General features: G+C 42.7%; 1 protein-coding gene and 1 pseudogene across 4 annotated transcripts in view; both read left to right on the top strand.

The window, feature by feature from the left end:
- NCKAP5 (NCK associated protein 5) overlaps positions 1 to 19,903 on the top strand; it is a 976,326-nt gene that overhangs the window by 137,134 nt on the left and 819,289 nt on the right. For all 4 annotated transcript variants that reach the window (XM_045479574.1, XM_045479575.1, XM_045479573.1 and 1 more), the window contains exon 2: positions 7,128 to 7,257. In XM_045479574.1, coding sequence (XP_045335530.1) covers positions 7,189 to 7,257 — 69 coding nt within the window. In that variant the 5' untranslated portion in view covers positions 7,128 to 7,188. The remainder of the gene's footprint in view (positions 1 to 7,127; positions 7,258 to 19,903) is intronic.
- Positions 14,132 to 14,208, top strand: LOC123600203 (annotated as a pseudogene).

Raw genomic sequence — 19,903 nt, 5'->3', positions numbered from 1 at the left:
AACTTTTTTCTTTATTTTTGTCTGGGAAAAAAAAGATTCCAGTGGTCTGGAAAGGAGTCTGGGCATTGGTATGTTTTACAAGGTTCCCAGGTGATTTGAAGGAGCATCCAGGGTGGGATGAAAGATTTCATTTTTGTCAGGGACAAGAAACTTGCTGCCCTTTTGATTTGTCTTTGGCATGTTCAAGTCTGAAATTATTCTTTAAAAATTTTTTTTAATGTTTATTTTTCAAGAGTGAGATTGACAGAATGTGAGCATGGGAGGGGCAGGGAGAGAGAGGAAGACACAGAGTCTGAAGCAGGCTCCAGGCTCTGAGCTGTCAGCACAGAGCCTGACACGGGGCTCGAACCCATGAACCGTGATATCATGACCTGAGCCGAAGTCAGACACCCAACTGACTGAGCCACCCAGGTGCCCCCTGAAATTATTCTTTATAGGATTTATACCATATAGGAGCTATTATGCTGGGTCCTGCAGGGGACATGTCAATAAGTTTGACACAATTTCTGTTCTCTGGATGTGTACGGGGCTGCAAACGATCCTATTTTGCACAGTTTGTTGCTTAATGAAGCTGATTGAAAAATACCCTGAATCATACGTTGTCTCACTTCAACCTCACAGTAACGTGGTGAGAAGAGATAGACAAATGTGAACTCACAGAAATTAGGGGACCTGCCCAAGTTTACCTGGCAAAGAGGGCTGAGAGCCAGATCTTCTAAAGCCCTTGGTGCTACTTTTATCCTCCATTTCTTCTGGCACTACCATGAAAATTTCAAAGCAGGGCTGGAAAGTGGGGGAATGAGAGAGGCAGGGATTGCTACGGAGAAAAGTTCCCCAAGTAGAGTGTGAGTGGATGAGTGAGTGTGTGTGAATGTGTCTGCATGCATATGAATACGTGCATGTGAAGAAATATGCCTCTGCGGTTTTATTTAATGGTGTTGTTTGGTTACTGTCCCTTGAAAATTATACAGTTGGTTAATAAAGTCTGGCAGAGAAAAGAAATTACTGACATCTTTAGGAATATTAAAGGGTCTGTTTAGTCTTGAAAGGCCATTACTATCTGTGAGGAAAATTCAAGAGAGTTTATTAAGCCCAACACAGATTCTACAGATACCAAGAAATGGTATTTTCATCGCTTAGGGAGCGATGTATGTGAGAGGGGAGGGGAGACCAGTATCAGTGTCCATCAGTCAAAAAAAGATGCTTAATATCCTGTCTTCCTTCAACTCTTTGACCATTTTCCTCCCAGTACAAGGAAGGAGAGGCTTCCAACCCATCATTTGGAGGCAAATGTGTGTTCTTTATAACAAGAGTTGTTAGAACCTCAGAAAAGGCAGGGACAGGACTCAGTTATGGTGCTTTGTTAGTTGAGGCAGGCCCTAAGCAGTAATTTTTAGGTTGATAATAGTTTTAAAATACTGACAAAATGTTTTCTTTGAGGTTTGAATATGTCTGTGTGTTTGGCTATAAAAGTAATTTCAGGATTATAAATGTGTATAGCAGTTCTTTGCTTTAGCAATGTTATATTGCTTCCCTGCTCTTTAGGTGTTCACAAAGACAGCTGTAAACGTTCATTTATTCATTTATTCATTTATTCATGCAAACAACAAATGCTCATTGAGTGTCTGCCATGTTGCATGCATCAGGCATTATTCTACCTAGGAGAACACAGAACATAAAATATTGTCCCTGCTCTCCAGGAACTTAGTGTCTGGTAGGATTTTTAATTCTATGCTATTGTTCTGGAGCCTCACAAAAAGGAGACCAGGAGTTGCCCAAGGAAGGCTGGCTGCCTGTCCAGCAGTATGTTTATGGAGTGTAAATCAGTTATTGTCAGGCCTGGAAAGGAGAAACTGGTCTGTATATTTCAAGCAGGGAGAGAGTTAATGCAAGGAATTAAAAAAAAATTTTTAACGTTTATTTATTACTGAGAGACAGAGAGAGACAGAGCATGAGTATGGGAGGGGCAGAGAGGTGGAGACACAGAATCTGAAGCAGGCTCTAGGCTCTGAGCTGTCAGCACAGAGCCTGACGCAGGGCTCGTACTCACAAACTGTGAGACCATGACCTGAGCCGAAGTCGGATGCCCAACCGACTGAGCCACCCAGGTGGCCCAATGCAAGGAATTTTAACTGTTGGAAAAGCTGGAGGAGCAAAAGGCAGAATTTGGTGGTACTCAAAGACGAGGAAAGCTGCTACTGCTTTTTCTTATACTGAGCGTGTTGGAGGAATCACAGAAGTTACTGGATTGTGTAGTCACCTGCTATTGATGCCACTCATCTGCAGCCAGAAACAGAGGGCTTTTTGTTTCCAGTTGCTTCCTGATCTCTCACTGCCTCCTCTTGGCAGAATCCAAGTTGGCCAACTGACTAAGAAGTCTTGATAATGTTTGCACCTTGTAGACCCACAATATAGGGAAGAGTCTAGCAGGGAAAGGCAAAGGGTAGTAGTGATGGTGAAATCCAACAGTGAATTAACCAGCAGAAAGAGACGGGGTCTGTGGGTAGCCACTGATACCTGGGGTTTTATGTCCGGTTTTAGATATTGAAATTTGATTATTAGCACGCTGAGATGTGATCAGACTTGGGCATCTGACTGAAACTTTTTATGGACTGAGATGTAACCCCTGAAAATTCATGTTGAAGCCTTATCCACCAAAGTGACTATATTTGGAGATAGGGCCTTTTAGGAGGTAATTAAGGTTAAATTAAGTCTTAAGAGTGGGGGCCTCACCATATAGGATTGATGTCCTTATAAAAAAAAGAAAAGAAAGAGGCACAGAAGCATGTGTGCAAAAGAAAAGGTCATGTGAGGACACAGAAGGTGACCAAATGCAAGGTAAGGAGAGATGTCTCACCGGAAACCCACACTGCCAGCACCTTGATCTTGAACTTCCAGTTTCCGAAACTGTGAGAAAATTAATGTCTATCATTTAAGCCAATGAGTCTGATATTCTCTTATGGCAACTCAAGCTGACTAATACACTAAGCAAATTGTAAATGATGAATATAAAGAGTCAGAGGCTGAATTGCAAATTCATATTAAAAATGTAGATTTCCAAAAGATTGGTTCCTTGTATTTTCTGGTCATCCCATTCTTCTTCGATAAGTAAAATTACTTGGGAATCAAATAAAATTAGAAAATTGCTTTATGGCAGTGTTCTCTGAGCAAGGAGGTTTGTTGGATGATACAAGTGGCCAGTGTAGTATCAAAGTGTCTGGCATCTGACATACTCCTTTTCCCTCTAGACTTGCAGTCTTTGCTGGGTATATGTCAATGTGGGCACTCTCTTTTGCCGACAGTGCTGGAGACAGAGTGTGTCAGCCTTTCTGACTTTTCCTTTGTGGACCCCTCCCCTTTTCATATTGACACATCCTGGTTGCCATTTTGTTTCTGGAGTGGTCTTGCTTTGATCCTTTTGGATAACTTTACTTTGATCATTTCTGTGATTGCTTTATGGTATAATTTGTGAATTTTCAAGTTCTTGGGATAGGGGTAGCATATACATTTAGGATGGTAACTGGCCAGGACACACTACTAAAGCTGTAGTCCTTGTTGCCATTGACTTGCCTTCTGACTGGCCCATCCCTGTGCCTTATCAGTTGCTAATCGTTTCGAAGGTCAATCTCTGCCTATATAACTGGCACCGTAAAGTACGAAAAGAAATTGATCAGGTTAAACCACTGTTGAAAAGATCTGTTTCCCAAAATGACCATCCCGACAACCTATTATGGAGCATAAAATCCAGTTACTAGCATTGCTTGTGAAAGTTTAATCACATTTCCCAGAAAGATAATCAATATATCTAATATTTAAATCTTACCTACTGTGTGCCAGGTACTGGTAAAACTCTTTAAATGGATCATCTCATTAATCATCACAACCCCACTATGAAGAAGGTCCTATTATTACTGCCATTTTATAGATTAATCAATTGAAACCTATATAGATTAAATAGTTTGTTTAATCTTATCCGATAGTAAGGAGTAATCAAACCTTAAGATTAAGTGTTGTGTTCAGAACAAACAAGTTACCTTGACCTCTAAGACTCTGTGTGATAGAATTGTTGCTTACATCGTAGAACTTCTCTCACACATTGTCTTCCCAGCTTCCTTCATTCCTAAAAACACTGATCCGCTATTCTGGGGGCACACGAACCTTTCTCCAGCTTTTTGTCAGTGAAAAAAGACTGGTCCCTCTCTCTAGAATGCTCTTTACCTGGATTTTTATATGGCTGGCTTCTATTTTTACCATTCTGTCTAAAATGTGCTCCCATTCCACATGCTTGACACGCTGTAATAGTGCCTACTAAGGGTTATTTTCTTTGTAGCAGGTACCTATCATGTTTTGGAGTTGTTTGTTTGCTTATTTATTTTCTGTATCTTCCACGAAGTTCCAAGAAGGCAGGAACCTAATCTCCCTTATACATGGCTGTGTCACCAACACCTAAGTACTGGGTTCTTCATACATTAGGCATTTAATAAATACATGCTAAATGCCAAAGGATTATCTATCGTGACCTATCAAATAGCAGGGCTCTTTGGAATAAGACTTAGGATGGCAAGAAACATACAAAAAATGACAACAAGTAAATGACTTAGGAGGGTATGTTTTTGATGGACAGATCTCAGGCCCTGAGTAGTCTCTGTAGCAGGATCCATCATTACAGAGTGTATTCTGAGCTACCAGTGAGGTGAGGTGGTGGTGGTGAGTGGTGCAAAGTGGATGGGAACAGCTGAAAATAGGAAGGGCAAGCCCTTAGAATGCATTTCACTTGGCTAATAGTTTTGCCTATAGTAATAGCATGCCACTAACTTTGTTATGGAAAATGCTGCCAAGAGTTTATTTTTAACTACTAGGTGCTACCCAGTAGCAAAAAATAAGAGCTTCCTATATTTAAACCATGCTAGGTGATGATGGTAGTTAATAAGGTAAGTCCCTAAGGACCCCTACGGAACTTGGGAGAAAAGTCTTTGCTAAGTAGGGTGACCAGGAAGGTCACGTGAAGGAGATGGGATGTGAGCCAGGCACTGGAGCAAGGGGAGAATTAGACCCAGGGGAGGTGAAGGGTGTGATCTAAAGCATTACTTGGGAATGTGCCTTGTGTGTTCAGGGACTGTAAGAGACTAGTTGGCAGGAAGTAGACCTCGAACATGATGTTGAAAATTTTGCTTTTATATCTTGAACTCACAATGGACTTCTAGGAGTTTCTTTTTTAAGTTTTATTTATTTATTTATTTTGAGAGAGACAGAGACAGCATGAGTGGGGAAGGGGCAGAGGGAGAGAGGGAGAGAGGGGGAGAGAGAGAGAGGCGGGGGGGGGGAGAGAGAGAGAGAGAGAGAGAGAGAGAGAGAGAGAGAGAGAGAATCAGAATCCCAAGCAGGCTCCACACTGCCTGCACAGAGCCCAATGCAGGGCTCGAACTCAGGAAACTGCGAGATCGTGACCTGTGCCACAACCAGGAGTCAGAGGCTTAACCAACTGAGCCACCCAGGCGCCCCCTAAGAGTTTCTGAGTGGACAAGTAATGCATTGAAATTGGTTTTCCTAAAGTGAGAGGTGGAAGATGGAGGAGAGAGCCTATGTCCCGGAAGGCAGTCCATCAGTTTCCTACAACAGACCATCATTTGGGCATATGCCGTCTGGGGCACAGCTGTCCCAGCCCTCCTCCTGGTGAGGGAAACAAGGAGAAGAAGACCATGTGCTGTGGGCTGTGAGGTCAGGTCTGTTACATCCTCATTAGATTTGGAGCAATTGGGAGTGCTGTGGAACATATTTCTTTTCAATTTTATCAAAAACTGATTGTTTTGGTATTTTATTAAGTTCAGTTTTCCTACAATAGCAGTACAACGGCTTTATGTTTTGTGTCAATTATGAGCAATTTCTGTACCTCCAAGTGTCTTCTCAATCATCAAAGACAAATTATGTTAAGTTAGTATTTAAGGGTAACTGGTTTTTAATTTAATGTGTGCATCATTATAACTTACATGTAAATTGTAGTTTATTGCCTTTAAATCATTTTACATATATCGTTTGATCACCAACATTAATTGTTTTCTCATTTTAGAAAGGTGAGTTTTAGAGGGCTGAATGGCTTGTCCAAGATACCTTGGTTAATGGGTAGGAGAGCCTGGACTAAAACCTATTTCTTTTACTTCCTCCCATTTATATGTTGGTGAAACTGCAAGCTAATGCTCGATAAACATGATCTATTTTTACTAACCGAGACACTTATTCATTCTAGAACTAGCAACCACAGTGGAGTACAGGGATTAACTATATCTGGTATGGTAAAATGCAGTGAACATTCAAATACTCATTGACCATAACATATCCTCCACCATCCATTTGGAATCCACCTGTCCTAAAGAGAATGCATCTTTTTTTTTTTTTTTTTAATTTTTTTTTTCAACGTTTATTTATTTTTGGGACAGAGAGAGACAGAGCATGAACGGTGGAGGGGCAGAGAGAGAGGGAGACACAGAATCGGAAACAGGCTCCAGGCTCTGAGCCATCAGCCCAGAGCCCGACGCGGGGCTCGAACTCACGGACCGCGAGATCGTGACCTGGCTGAAGTCGGACGCTTAACCGACTGCGCCACCCAGGCGCCCCAAGAGAATGCATCTTATAATGTTCCCCCAATATGTTTAAATGTTTTAGGAGGAAGTATTAACAATCATGTTCAGGTTTCAGTTTCTCCTCCTCGGGCCTTGGGCTCAGCAGCTCTTGGTTATGGAGTCTGGTTTTGTCAGTTTGATCTCATGGAATTTGCAGACTGCATCTATGTGCACAGTAACAGATTGATTCTGGCTGATAGAGGGAAGACGAGTGTGGAGCAAGCGTGGCATGAAACGGACTGTTTGCTTTTTTCCACAGTCTGCTGATTCAACCTGCAAACCCATTCCCCAGCGCCATTAGTAAGACCTGTAAAAACACAGGGGCCTCCATAAAGATGACTCTGACATTTGCAACACGGAGAGGTCTGTTGAGTTGAGAGAGCCCAGTTCTGTACTTATGATTTGGGTCTGGGTATTTTGGCTTCAATACTTGTTTCTGGTTAGAAAGCTAAAAACAAGGGTCTAAACACTGTTCACTCGGATGGTAAAACACATGCTCACTTTTTACAGTGACCCTGGAAACAGAAGGGGAATTCTTATAAATCACAAAGGAAAATAAATAACTTCACCCATGGAGGGAAAGAGACAGCTTGAGAAAAGGGACTTTGGAAAAAGGCTGTCTCTAGACAGCAGTCTTGTGGTAAGTACTAAATATTCATTTACCGCTCTATATGTTTTGGCTTAAAATGCATTATTCTTTGACTGTTATTTCCTGAACACTGTGCTTTTGAAACTTCTATTCCAGTTACCCCATTAGCCATATCCCCTGGGATTTTGTTTCATTTAGTTTTTACAAAGTCAAAAGCCAGCAAATAATTGGAATGTTTGTATAGTGTCTTAATAGGCAAATGTCATAATCTGTCAACATTATATATAATTACATTAATTCCAGCTGAAGTAGACTTTAACCTATACAAAAACACTACTGTAAAGCTGATGCCAAATGCCAAGCCTATATATAGTTGTTCCATCACCCATTTATCTTAATTTTGGGGATAAGTTGAACAAGAATTCAATAGAGCTTCAAATATGGAAGAGCGAAGAGTCTCTAAGATCTTCTTAGGTACGTACCCTGGTTCAGTTGTTTATGAACTTTCTTTGCAAAAGTGTTAATGCCGATAAGTGTCATTAACAACCTGGTTGTGTTTGCCTTCGTGTATGAGAATCTGGTTCGTCCAAGGAAAGAGACAAAGTTACTGATTTCTGAAAGTTGGCCGCTCTTTCACAGTTGCTTGGCTCAGAGGTGTATCTCCCTCTTCTGTTCCCTAATGCATATGAACAGTGTAAGAAATCAGACAAGTCACTCCTTTATCTTTTGCTCATCTACTGAAATAGACATTTATCTCAGCATCTTTTGCATGTTGTGGAGGGATGTGCTTTATTCATTTGTGTGCTCCCAGGACTTGGCCTGGTGTCTGGGTCTGAGTAGGCATCCAATCAAATATTTGTTGAATTGATTTAGGAGTTGCACTTTTCTGACTCTGCTGCTGTAGGTCTTGCTCTGCCAGTGTATAGAGTAGCTATTTACTCATAATTTCTGAGGCTTAATGCCACAAACTATTCCTAGATGTGAGTTTCCAGGAATGGGGAAGAGGATTACGTGACACTTTTGTGTCTACTTCCTCTCTTGTTCTTAGAATCAATTTCTGTGTCTCTGTGGGTTATGCACCGACCAGCCTACATTCAGAGACTAAGAAATTTTATAGTATTTTAGGTTCTCCTCCAAATATATGTGCCCTCTTCTCATCTCTTGAGTCTTTCTACCTGTGGGTAGGATGTGATGAAAATTGTGTGTGTGTGTGTGTGTGTGTGTGTGTGTGTGTGCGCTTATATGTATATTCCCTGGGGGATAGTTTCTGGGGGGGAACTTAAGATGAAAAGATAATTTCTCAGCCTCTCCTTTTCCAAAGAAAACACTTTTTATCGATTAACCTGCCTACAGGGTCTGTCATATACCTAAGCAGAGGACTGAGATGCCCATATATTATAATATGAGCAGCACAGGAAAGGTTCTCTTAACCCAAAAATACCCTTGCTGATTAGTCCCTACAGTCCTCAATTCTGCCTTCAGTCCCAGAGAATATGCAAAGATTCTATAAATGCAAGCATGCTAAGCTATTGTCTTTCAGTAATTCGTAGTAGCCTTCATTAATAAGAGGTCTTGGTTTTTTCCCAAATGTCAAGCAGCTGAGCAACATTTTGTTGAGGGAATTAGTGAACAAAAGGATTCAGAGCACAACGGAGTGCTGGGTTGGGGCAGGGAGGGACAAAGTAGTGAAGTATCCTGAGGGGGTTGGGTACCTGCAAGTCAGAGAAATAGGAAACATCATTAATGAAATCGTTGTCCACATTTAAATTTTGCTCAGGGACAGGCTTGATTGTGAGCATAAATCAAAGCCTGTCATAGTACCAGTGCTAGCTGAAAGCCCAAAGACAAGCTTGGGTTCCCCTTGGCATATGGCTCTACCCTGAGTCTTATGGGGCCTGAAGATCCAATTTCTGATTTCCAGCATAAAAGCACACTGGAAAAATAAGAACTCGTTGCTTGGCACCACCTGAGAAGCGTAATCCCATTAAATCTCTCCAAGTGACGCTTAGGAGATTTTTTTTTACAGCGGTGAAGGATCTTCCTTATTTCCTGGAGGCAGATTAAGTGTCACATCTGCGCGTGGGATTCAATCCTGAAAAAGCATGCTCTCTTTTGACTATGTGGTCTGGTATATGGGAGTCCTCAAATGCTACTCAACAGTATACAGTTTAGGCCATGTGACTATAAATTTGTCTTCTGTTTGAGTGTTCTCTTCTTTCTTCCTATAAAATACTGAGGCAGTGACAGCAAGAGTGCTCGTTTTGAGTTGGGGCTTCGAGGGTGAGACCCATTGAAAGTCCCTTGAGTGGATTCTATTGCAGCCATCAGGAGGAGAGGTAGACAGGGATGAGGTCAAAGCTGACTGGCTGTAAAGGACTTGAACCCCAGACACTGTCCTCCTCTTTGGCTCCATGTTGAAACCACACAAATAATTAGGAAAGAAGCACAGCGTGATGATTCTGGATAAGGGTTGCTGGAAAATACAAGGGAAAAGAAGCACCTGATATCCTATACTACACTTCTTTCCCAAGGCAGGGTTACCTTATTTCACTTGATGTTATTTTTTTTTAAATCCTAGAGTGCTAACCTGGGGCCGGGTTATCCAGTCTCCTCACTTGGCAGACAAGGTTATGACTCAGTGAGATTAAATGTTCTTCTTGAGGTTCCACAACCAGCATACAATGTGGGTCTCCTGCCCGTCACTCCACTTCTGTGCATTTTACTGCATAAAATCCCAGTAAGAGAAGATGTCCCTTCGGAAAACTGAAGAGAGGAAAGAGAAATATACTAAATCTTAAGTCTTGAAATTCCACTGCAGTAACCATTATGACCCACATTTTTGAGAGTTAGAAGGCCCAGAGGTAATTTCCATTTCCACATTTTGCAGGGAAAAAAAAATATTCCTCATAATGTACTGCAAGAATAAGGTGCTATTAACTTCATTATACTTTTTATTTTACATAATCAAATCATGAAGTGTTGAGTAGAAATTATAGCTCCCTTGCAACAGCTTTTAAATTTGCAGGCTGGAGGAACCGCAGCATGAAGAAACCCACAGACCTGATGCTGAAAAAAGCTCCAATTGGGGGATAGTCCTTTTGCTTTCAGGACAGGACACGGGAAATCATTTTGCTTTCAGGACAGGACACGGGAGGGTTTGAGTGTGTATGCTTTTGCGTGTGTCTGTGTGTGTACCCTGGCAACGTTGAAGTACTCTTTGATGTTGATTTTTTACTTGATAAATCACTCTTTTTAAGAAGAAAGTGACAGGTAAGTGAAACTGAAATGAAAAATATGTTTCAAGGTGGGGGGTACATACCCTGAGAGAAAGACAAGTGACTGCAAGTTTGCCTTCACCGGGAGGGGTGCATCGAGTAGCCGCATGTTCACGGCAAGTACAGTCTTCTCTGTGATAGCAATAAAAATCACCCCAGAAATTGAGGCCTCTTCTTGACCCAAAGCTGTTCAGCCCACCCCAGGATGCTTTTTGATCAGAAAAAGTCAGCATTTCACACTGTGCCTTTTTATTTGTAAGAATCATCCCCAGGCTGTCTGTACAGCTATTTGGTACTTGTGGCTGTGATAGCATTTAGCTGATGAGAAGGCTGGGAGTGAATTATCTTTTTTACCATCTCACATATAAATAGCAAAAATTCTCTTTTAATTTGAGGAAAAATTACTTTTTGCTTTTCAGCATGGATGGGAGTAGGTTTCTTTTATGAATGGAAAATTCTTTCATGGTACCCTGTTCCTTTTTCCCCCTACCAGAAGGAAGTGAAAACATTGGCCACACTAGATCCTCAGCTCTGAAAACAGTGTGGTTTTGATAAATTCATAATCGCAGGAAAGTCCCCACACCAAGTCCTTCAGTTCATCCTTTAGCCTCTCGATGGCTTGTATCAGAACCATTAGAGTAATTCAGCCTTCCACAGGCACATATTAAGTCAGCCAACGAGCATCATGGAAAACCTGTTTTATATTTGAGACTTTTTAGTAGCTATGGGATATGCTGGATAGTCACCATTTCTACTCCATCCTTCTCTACCTGGCTGTGCACCCCTGGAGGATGTATCACACAGACCTTGTCAATAGGCTCCTATGTCTTCTGGCATCTAGTTAGCTTTGGCCAACGGGGGTAACTAGCAGGAGATCAGAGGTCAGGCGGGGAAAGAGGTCAAGATCATTGCTTTCCTGTTCTGTCCTCGTCTGGTCCTGGATCACAGTGATTGGACCACTCTGTCTAAGGTCACAGCTTCTGTTGAGCAACCCTCTCCCACAAAACCACAGTTCTCTCTGTGTTCTGGCACCTTTCCTCTTCCCATGTCCCTTCAGGCTTCTTGGTAGTAATGACTCTTGGGTGTTGCCAGTCCATCTCATGTTGGTTTGCTTTAAGTCTGCCCACACATTATTGCATAGGTCCTTTACCCAAATCTCAATTCGATAATTTGTGTGTGCCATCATTTTCGTGCAGAACCCCTGACTGATACAAGGCAATAGTTTATTTTTGGAAGCCAACCTAATAAGCAGAAAAAATGATAGAACATGGAGGAGGTGAATGACATGGCACTGACTGTGAGAGGCACCAAGTCATGGGGCGGGGGGGAGTGTGTAAGGAGCACCATGAAGAAGCTGGAGGTAGAATGTGCACTGAGGTGATTCAAGAGCTTGCTTCAGTAGCACATGTACTACAACTAAAACAATGGGGACAGTTTGGTGGGTGAGCAGAGAAAAAAGGCGCAACCCAAGGATATTATTGTTCCATACCCTCTGGTAATAACTCATGTCATTGCTGAATTGGCTTTTCCTAGTCACATTGACTAGGCTCAAGGATGCTTCCATACCTGGCAAAACATTATTCCTGGGCGTGTCTGTGAGGGTGTTTCCAGAAGGGATTAGCATTTGCATCAGTAGATCCAGTAGAAGTTTGCCCTCATCACGTGATTGACTGAAGACATGAGTAGGACACAAAGGCAGAGAAAGGTCATACCTGCCATTTGTATGAGCTGAGACATCCATCTTCTTCTATGCTTGTAAACTAGCACTCCTTCTTCTTAGGACTTTGGAGTTGGGCTGGAACTTGCACCATTAGTTCCCTTGGTTCTCAGGACTTCAGGTTGGGACTGGGGCTACAGCGCTGGGTGTCCTGGGTTACCAGCTTGCAGACAGAATATCATGGGGCTTCTCAACCTCTAGAATTACAAGTCCATCCCTTATAATAAATCTATATTTATATGTATATTCATATTTACAGAGGGACAAATTCTGACAAATACACAAATGTAGATTTCTACTGTTTTATCTTCAGTTATTTCACCCCTGTTCAGTGACCAGACGTAATTCCAAAGCAGGGTTCAGCAAACTTTGAAAATCCAGATAGTAAATCTTTTAGGTTTTACAGGCCTATGAGCAGCCACAACTACTCAACTCTGCTGCTGGAGCAGGAAAGCAGCCACAGACAATACGTGAATAAATGGACATGGCTTATGTTCCAACGAAACTTTATTTGTGAGGGCAGCAGCCTGGATTCTAAAGGATATTTGTACATGGTAAATAGGAAACTTGAAGGTCTAGTTCACTTTTCCTGGGTGCTGACTTTCTGAGTAGTGACCTGTGTTTACCCTCACGATGCACAATATGCTGAGACAGGCAAAGGAGCAGGTTTAGGATGTCAAACAATGATATATATACCCAAGTACATGAATTTGGGCAAAGGTAACTATTTTAGAAAGCTCAAAACTCACTGAGACTTTTTCTAAATGCAATAGAGGGGCATTATTAGTGTTGCTCAGTATGGCCAGTGGATTGTGAATACTAACCAAGACTGCGTTTTCGTTGTGTTCCTGGCATGCCTGTAGCTCTCTTGACTCTTGGTGCTACGTTTGAGCTACCTCTCACCATAGCGATGCTATACAGAGCACAAATCACTAGGTTGCTAGAGGTTTCCAGCTACTCAAATCCCAGCTACCCATGACCCCTTCTACTAATGGAAGCCTATGTGAAATACGGTTTACTCAGTGCCTCTCACCACTGGGCAAAGGTCAGCTTGCCCTCCAGGAAGCCTGACCTTTGTGCTCTGATATCAAGATTGTTTGAAATTTTTGAAGTGAGCATCAAGTGGAGGAAGGTCAATAAGTAAGAGGGAGATTTTTATTCCTCAGCTACATTATTCCCCCCAACAGGGCTGTTATCTTGGCTGTCTCCTGGATATCCCAAGAAGAACAGAGACCATGCTCTGGATCCAGGTGTGGGTGGGAAGGTGTGGTGCTGAGGATCCAGCCAAAGCTCATTTTTGGGAAGAAGCAATAGGTGGGGAACAGACTGGCTTTGGCCTGGGGTAGCTACCTTCCCAAAATGTTGTGCTGAATCTTTGACTGCTCCCCTTTGACAGTAGACAATGGTGGAATGAGAAAAGTGTCAAATGCTTAAGTGAATACATAATGAATCTGCCTTGCAGCCTAGCTGAGCCTATCATGGCAGGTCAAGAACATGCTGGAGGAATGTCCTGACCAGGTCTCTCCAGCAGCATAGACACCTGGGGGCTATGGATTGATTTGGTGCAGATGGGTTGGGAAAAGACAGGGAGGCTTGGCCAGGTAGGCACAGCCCAAAATAACTGGTTGCTAAGGGTCTTAAAGGGGCCCCAGATGAGCAGGAAAATATCAGAACCCACCAAGAACAGTGCTGGGAGGGAGGCTGGAGATATGAGCAATATTGCTGTTGAAAATAATCTGAGTGGAAGGCAGGACAAAGGAGCAGAAACAGAATATACCTAAGCAGTGGACATAGAGTATGTTGGCAGTGGGGACTGGTAAAGTCTACTGGGGTGCCTGGCTGACTCAGTCAGTGGAGCATGTGACTCTCAGGTTGTGAGTTCAAGCCCCACATTGGGTGTAGAGATTACTTAAAGATAAAAAAAAAAATATTTGTGCTTGCTTCAGCAACACATATACTAAAAATTGGAGTGATACGGAGAATATTAGCATGGCTCCTGCACAAGGATGATGGTAAAGTCTACCCTCCAAGCCACTTTAGCAGACAGCATGTTCAGGCAGTGACCATGCACTGAGTATGAACCAGGATGGCTCTCTTCCCTTGGTGATAATAGCTGAAGTTTACTGAGGCTTACTATGTGCCAGGACACTCTGCTCAGTGCTTAAGATGGAAATTGTCATTCACTAACGACGACCCTTAATTATTCCTATTTTATGAATAAAACTTCTGAAACTTAACAGGTTAAGGAATTTCCTCAGGGCTATAGAACTGATGTGTGGTAGACTTGGGATTTCAACTCCGTTGTGGCTGCCTCCAGATCATGCTGTCATTCCACAGGTAGCAGCTCAGAAGCAGTGACTGGGAGTGTATGGCAGTGACTGGGAGCTCCTTGCATTGTGCTTCCAATTGTAAACAGCCCCAGCTTCAACAGGCTAGAAGTATACAGGTGTATCAGCACATCTCCCATATCTCTGCCTGCTGATGAGACAGACCAGGCCTGATTTTACTAAAACAGTTGTCAAAGGGTTGGAGGTTGGGAGGGAGATACAAAGAATAAAGAATGCATATGTTGGAACTCAGTCTAGGTCTGACTTCTGGTCTTGTGCCTTTTCTGATTAACCAAGTCTTGGAACCAGCTTCCACGGAGATTAAAGTTTATGATAGTGTTTATATATATAAAATCTCTCTATAATATATTGTATCTATAACTTTGTGTTTTTACCCACCTGGGGACTCATTGTGGTGTATACATGTACCAGATGGAGATATAGAGTGGATTGGGAGTAGAGTAGAGAGGAATTGTGGATTACAAGGTGCATCCAAAGTATAGCTGTCACGCAGTATGCAACAGGTTTTATAACTTGAGTGATGAACTGATCACATGGCTGCACATTCTTTTGGGTGAGCCCCTGAGTGATGGGGGTGGGTAGAGTGCCAACATCATTTCCCCTGAGGGAATTCCCCCCAAAATGCCATTTGCTTGCTCACCACTTGAAATTGATGCCCCCTTCTCTGGTGTTACACAGAGGAATGACTCCATTCAGTATGGTGATGGCTTACCCTGAATGGCTTCTCTTCCCTTCTTCCTTCCTCTTGTCATTGAAAGTAAGGCAGTCTGTTGCCATAATCCTATATTCCAAAGTTTTTATTAAAATGCCCTTTCCTGAGCTGCCATAATGTTTACCTCTGGTCTTTTTCACTGCCTTCAACATTTTGTCACATGCCTGTCTGTCATAAATTGAGGTTTCTCAGTGTATTTGACATTTTTAACGCTGTATTTCTTTGTTGCGAAGTTGAGGGTGTTCTGTGCATTGTAGGATATTAGCAGCACCCCTGGCTTCTATCCACTGGATGCTAATAGCACCCTTCCCCCAGCTGTGACAACCAAAACTGTCTCCAGACATTGCCCAGTATCCCCTGGAAAGCAAAATCAGGCCTGACTGAGCTGAATTGTAAGGTCCTAGAGGACATGAGCCCTGTCATACTCACATTTGGGTCCCTCAAGTTGGACACATGAAAAACATGCCGTGCAGTGAATGAATGGATGAATGAATGAGTGAATGAATGAGTGAACTCACAGGTTAGTGGCCATTTGTGAACTCAGTACACACTATCAGGAGATACTGGATATGGAGTAAGGGGGCACTACCTGGAGGAGGGAGGCACTGAGCGCTGGATCAAACGTTTGGGAGGGTGGATGACAACCTTTTCAGTTTTACCAAGGATGATTCCAGTATGTGTATAAAGATTTTTGTTTTACATCAGAGATTTTTAACATGATACCTCGACCCTCTTGAGTTCCAAGGTGCTTGATTGGGCAACTTTATGAAAAGGCTCCAGGGGTTTTGAATTCTCTGAAATGCATTGTATTAAATTTTATATGTATGTGCATATGTGCACTTTTTTATAGGGAGGGAGTCCATAGCTATAATCATATTCTCAAAGGTATCTGTGACCCAAGAGTGATTAGGTAGCTTCCTCTGCCATTAGTCTAGCAAGCCTGGTGCATAAGACCTGCACACAGATGGCTGACCTTATCCAGGTCACAGAGCAGGATCTCAGAAACACCTGGCTTCATCACCTGTACTCACCTGCTGCAGTGAGTGCTGTCTGCCTGCTGCAGACATAGACCTATACATACATGGGGTCTCAGAGATCACTTAATCAAGATAGGAACTGGAAACGTTTTGAAAGCCCTTTGTAAATGCTCTGTTATTTATGATAAAATGATACTGCGTTGTAAGAAATAGGTACAAATGAGCAGCGACATTTGCTTGGAGTGTTCTGTGTTTTCTTAGAGCTCAGGGATCTGCTTGTCATTCTCCTGGTGTTTCACCATATTTCAACAATGGGAGTCATCAGATCATACAAGTTTCCATGGCAACTGAGGTTTCTGTATCCTCCTCTGGCAGCCTAAGATTGTTCCCGTGGCAGATTCTCTAGTGTTTTGTCCATAACAAGAGGTAGAGCTTTAATCGATCTCCTTAGAAGCTGGTCTTCCAACCCAGTAGGCGTGTTCTCCCTGACAGGTGCGTATTTTCCTCTGTAGTGTTCCTAATTGATCAGCACTGGAACTGAGCACCTACTAAGGTCACTTAGCACTGTGAAGTGCTATTTCTTAGCACTCAATTAGAAATGCAAAGCATGATTTCCATTTTACGAAGCTTTACAAAATATAGTCACATATATACAAATCATAGTAATACCAGGAGGTATACAGTGGTGCAAACAAGAGTGATGGGATTTAGGAAGGAGTTTGCTCTTCTGACTGTATTGATGAGAGAGGGCTTTCCCAAGGAGGACAGCTTTATCTCCATCCATGAAATTGGTCCAAATTTAATCTGTGGTGTCCCTGAGGTCCCTGAAGAAGAAGTTTGTTGAGAAAACCACAATGTCTTAAAAGAATAGAGTATGACTCAAAGGTGCCTGGCTTATACTTGAGGAATTGCCGAGACCCTAAGAAAGCTCTATTGTGATCCTGAATTATTGTCTTAACTTTCCTCTTGTCCCTCTTGCCATCCCTCCCCCATCCTCTTACCCATGCTTCCTGGTACATCACACAGCTAAATCATTTTGATTTCCTTTCGTCTCATTTTTCAGTGTATGCTATACCAACTGTACATATATATTAGCTGTATTTCAGCAGCCTGTCTCACACTAATTTACCATCCTCTAGTATAGTTCATTATTCTCAATTAATATTTAGTAAGCATCCACAGGGTTCATGGCTGGGAATTAGGCAGCATTTTCACTTCCCTTTCTATTGCCATGTTCTGTTGCCTTGGCTCAGCTTAGCCAGTATTTATGATCTTTCTGCCAGTTTTCTATTCATGTGACAGCCCTCATACTCATCCCAATTTCAATTAATATTTCAAGAGCAAAACCAGGAGCCATTGTATTAAAACGCTTCACTTAACACCAGATGCACTGCCTCAAAGCTGTCCCTTTCATGTACTAATTTTGCAATTCTTGCCTAACACGGAATCCCATTTGTCTGGGCTGCTCTCTACAAGCCCAAACAGTGGTTCCTCCGGGTTCCTTTGCATTCCAGGCAGTTCCAGATGTTTCCTCCTCAAAAATTTCAGTTCCTTAACTAGGCTTAATGGATCATAATTGTCCATTTCCGAAGATGCCTCTGAGGTTTGCTTGCCTTCTGTCTTTCAGCACCTTTCTAGTCCTTGTCATAAGCAATTGTCTTCAGCTTGGTAGGTTTCCTAATACAATTAATTCATTGACTGCTCTCATGCACATAGATGCGTTGAGGGAAATAAAATCATTTGGTCTGATAAACTCTGGGATCCATCTGTCAGAGACAGCAGATAAGTAGGTTCTGTTGGCCTTTCTGGGAGGAGGGGCTATTGTCATAGGCCTGCTGTCCCTGGGGATGGCCAGGTCATGAAGGCTGCCATAATCTGGTGTGAGGGGGCACAAGGCTGAGTGCAAAGTGTTTGAAATTACCAGCCAGATGTGGCAGCAGTAGGTAGCTACTCTGAGATCTTGTGGGCCAGGTTTGGAGCTCTGCTGATAGGTCCCTGAGGCACAATATCTGACCTACTTCCTGTTTGGTGAGGTCTAGCAAAGAGGAAGAGAAGGTAGAAGAGAGCCAGATCTAAAGTGGTCAGAATTTTTCATCCTCTTAGGAGGACCTTAGGAACTTTACATAGTTTTTCCTCCAAAGACTGCATCAATAATATTATTTCCTTATTTACTGCATCAGTTGAGGTCCTAGGAGGAAACTGATGGCACACTCAAGACAGTTTGTTTATTTATTTTTTAAGTTAATTTATTTTTTAAATTTATTTTGAGAGAGAGGGAGAGAGAGAGAGAGCAGGGGAGGGCAGAGAGAGAGAGGGAGAGAAAATCTCAAGCAGGCTCCATGCTGTCGGCACAGAGCCAGAGGTGGGGCTTGATCCCATGAACCGTGAGATCATGACCTGAGCCAAAATCAAGAGTCAGACACTTAACCAGCTAGCTGAGCCACCCAGGTGCCTGTGGAGGACAGTTTAATAAAAGGCCTCTTACAAAGGCGGGGCAGGATGTAGGGAACTCAACAGGATAACAGGGCAGGGGAATAACGTGACCATACAACCATGTGGCCAGAAGGAGAGAGCCACTTGGTAGCAAGTGTCACCTTAGATAGAGGGATGCAGCCAACCAGTGTTGGCCCAGCAGGGTGGGGATCAGGGCATGAAAAGTCCACTTCCCCACCCACTCTCCAGGGCCTTCTGACCTCCCATTTGCTGAACCCACTTGGAAACCAGAGGGAAAGGGGCCTACATAGCATCTTGGGGGCACAGAGCAGGGTAAAGAAGGACAGAAAGTGGATGTTTAGGGGCCAACAGAACACATTCAGCACATTTATCTTATTATAATCTATACCACACCTAGTCTGGAATGGGAAGAAAACACTATCGTAAACCAGATTAGGTTACTATTTCTATATTATTAGAAACAGTTTCCTATGAGTTGCTTTTGAGCCCATTTCCTTGGAAGTTGGTAACAACTTGGTTTAACCAGAACAATATGATGTGGTATCTTCACAGCACAAGTTCCACATGGCCAGTGACACTGTCTTGTCTAAGAGGTCCTGATAAAAGTGCCTAGTGCAATGCTGTGGGGGTGGCTGGGGTGTCATATAATGGATTGATCATTGCATTAGAACTCCAAGTCTGCGTATTTGAACTTGAGGTGAGACCTTCAGTAGATGTGTGGCCTTCAGCAAGTTTCTTAAACTCTCTGAATCTCTGTCTCCTTGATAGTGGGTTTGCCATGAACATAAGAGAAACAAAGACTCAGAAAGTTGTCTTGGAGATTGTAGGACTCTACGCCAATGAAACGTATCATATTATAGCCATGATGGCTTTCCTCACTGCTAAACTTCAGCCTCTCAAAACTATAAGCAGCAGGGGCAGCTTCAGGAAAAGCACATACAAAGAGCCTACTGTGTGTAGGGCACTCATTTTAGAGGCTACAGAGGAAATAGATGCCACGTAATGTAGTAGAAAGAGCTTGGGCTGTTAGAATCAAGGGAAGGGGTTCAAATGGAGCACACAACATAGTGCTCAGCGTGTTACCTCCTCCTCCTCCCTGAAAATATGTGGAGCCAGCTGACGTCGCAACTCCAGATGGCAGTTTTCTTTGTCTGCAGATGGAAAGAGACATTCAGAAAAAGACTTTTTTCTAAATGTTTGATTTGCGTATATTC

The sequence above is a fragment of the Leopardus geoffroyi genome, chromosome C1, assembly GCF_018350155.1.
Source record: "Leopardus geoffroyi isolate Oge1 chromosome C1, O.geoffroyi_Oge1_pat1.0, whole genome shotgun sequence".
Taxonomy (NCBI): Eukaryota; Metazoa; Chordata; class Mammalia; order Carnivora; family Felidae; genus Leopardus; species Leopardus geoffroyi.
This window is presented reverse-complemented; position numbering and strand designations above follow the sequence as displayed.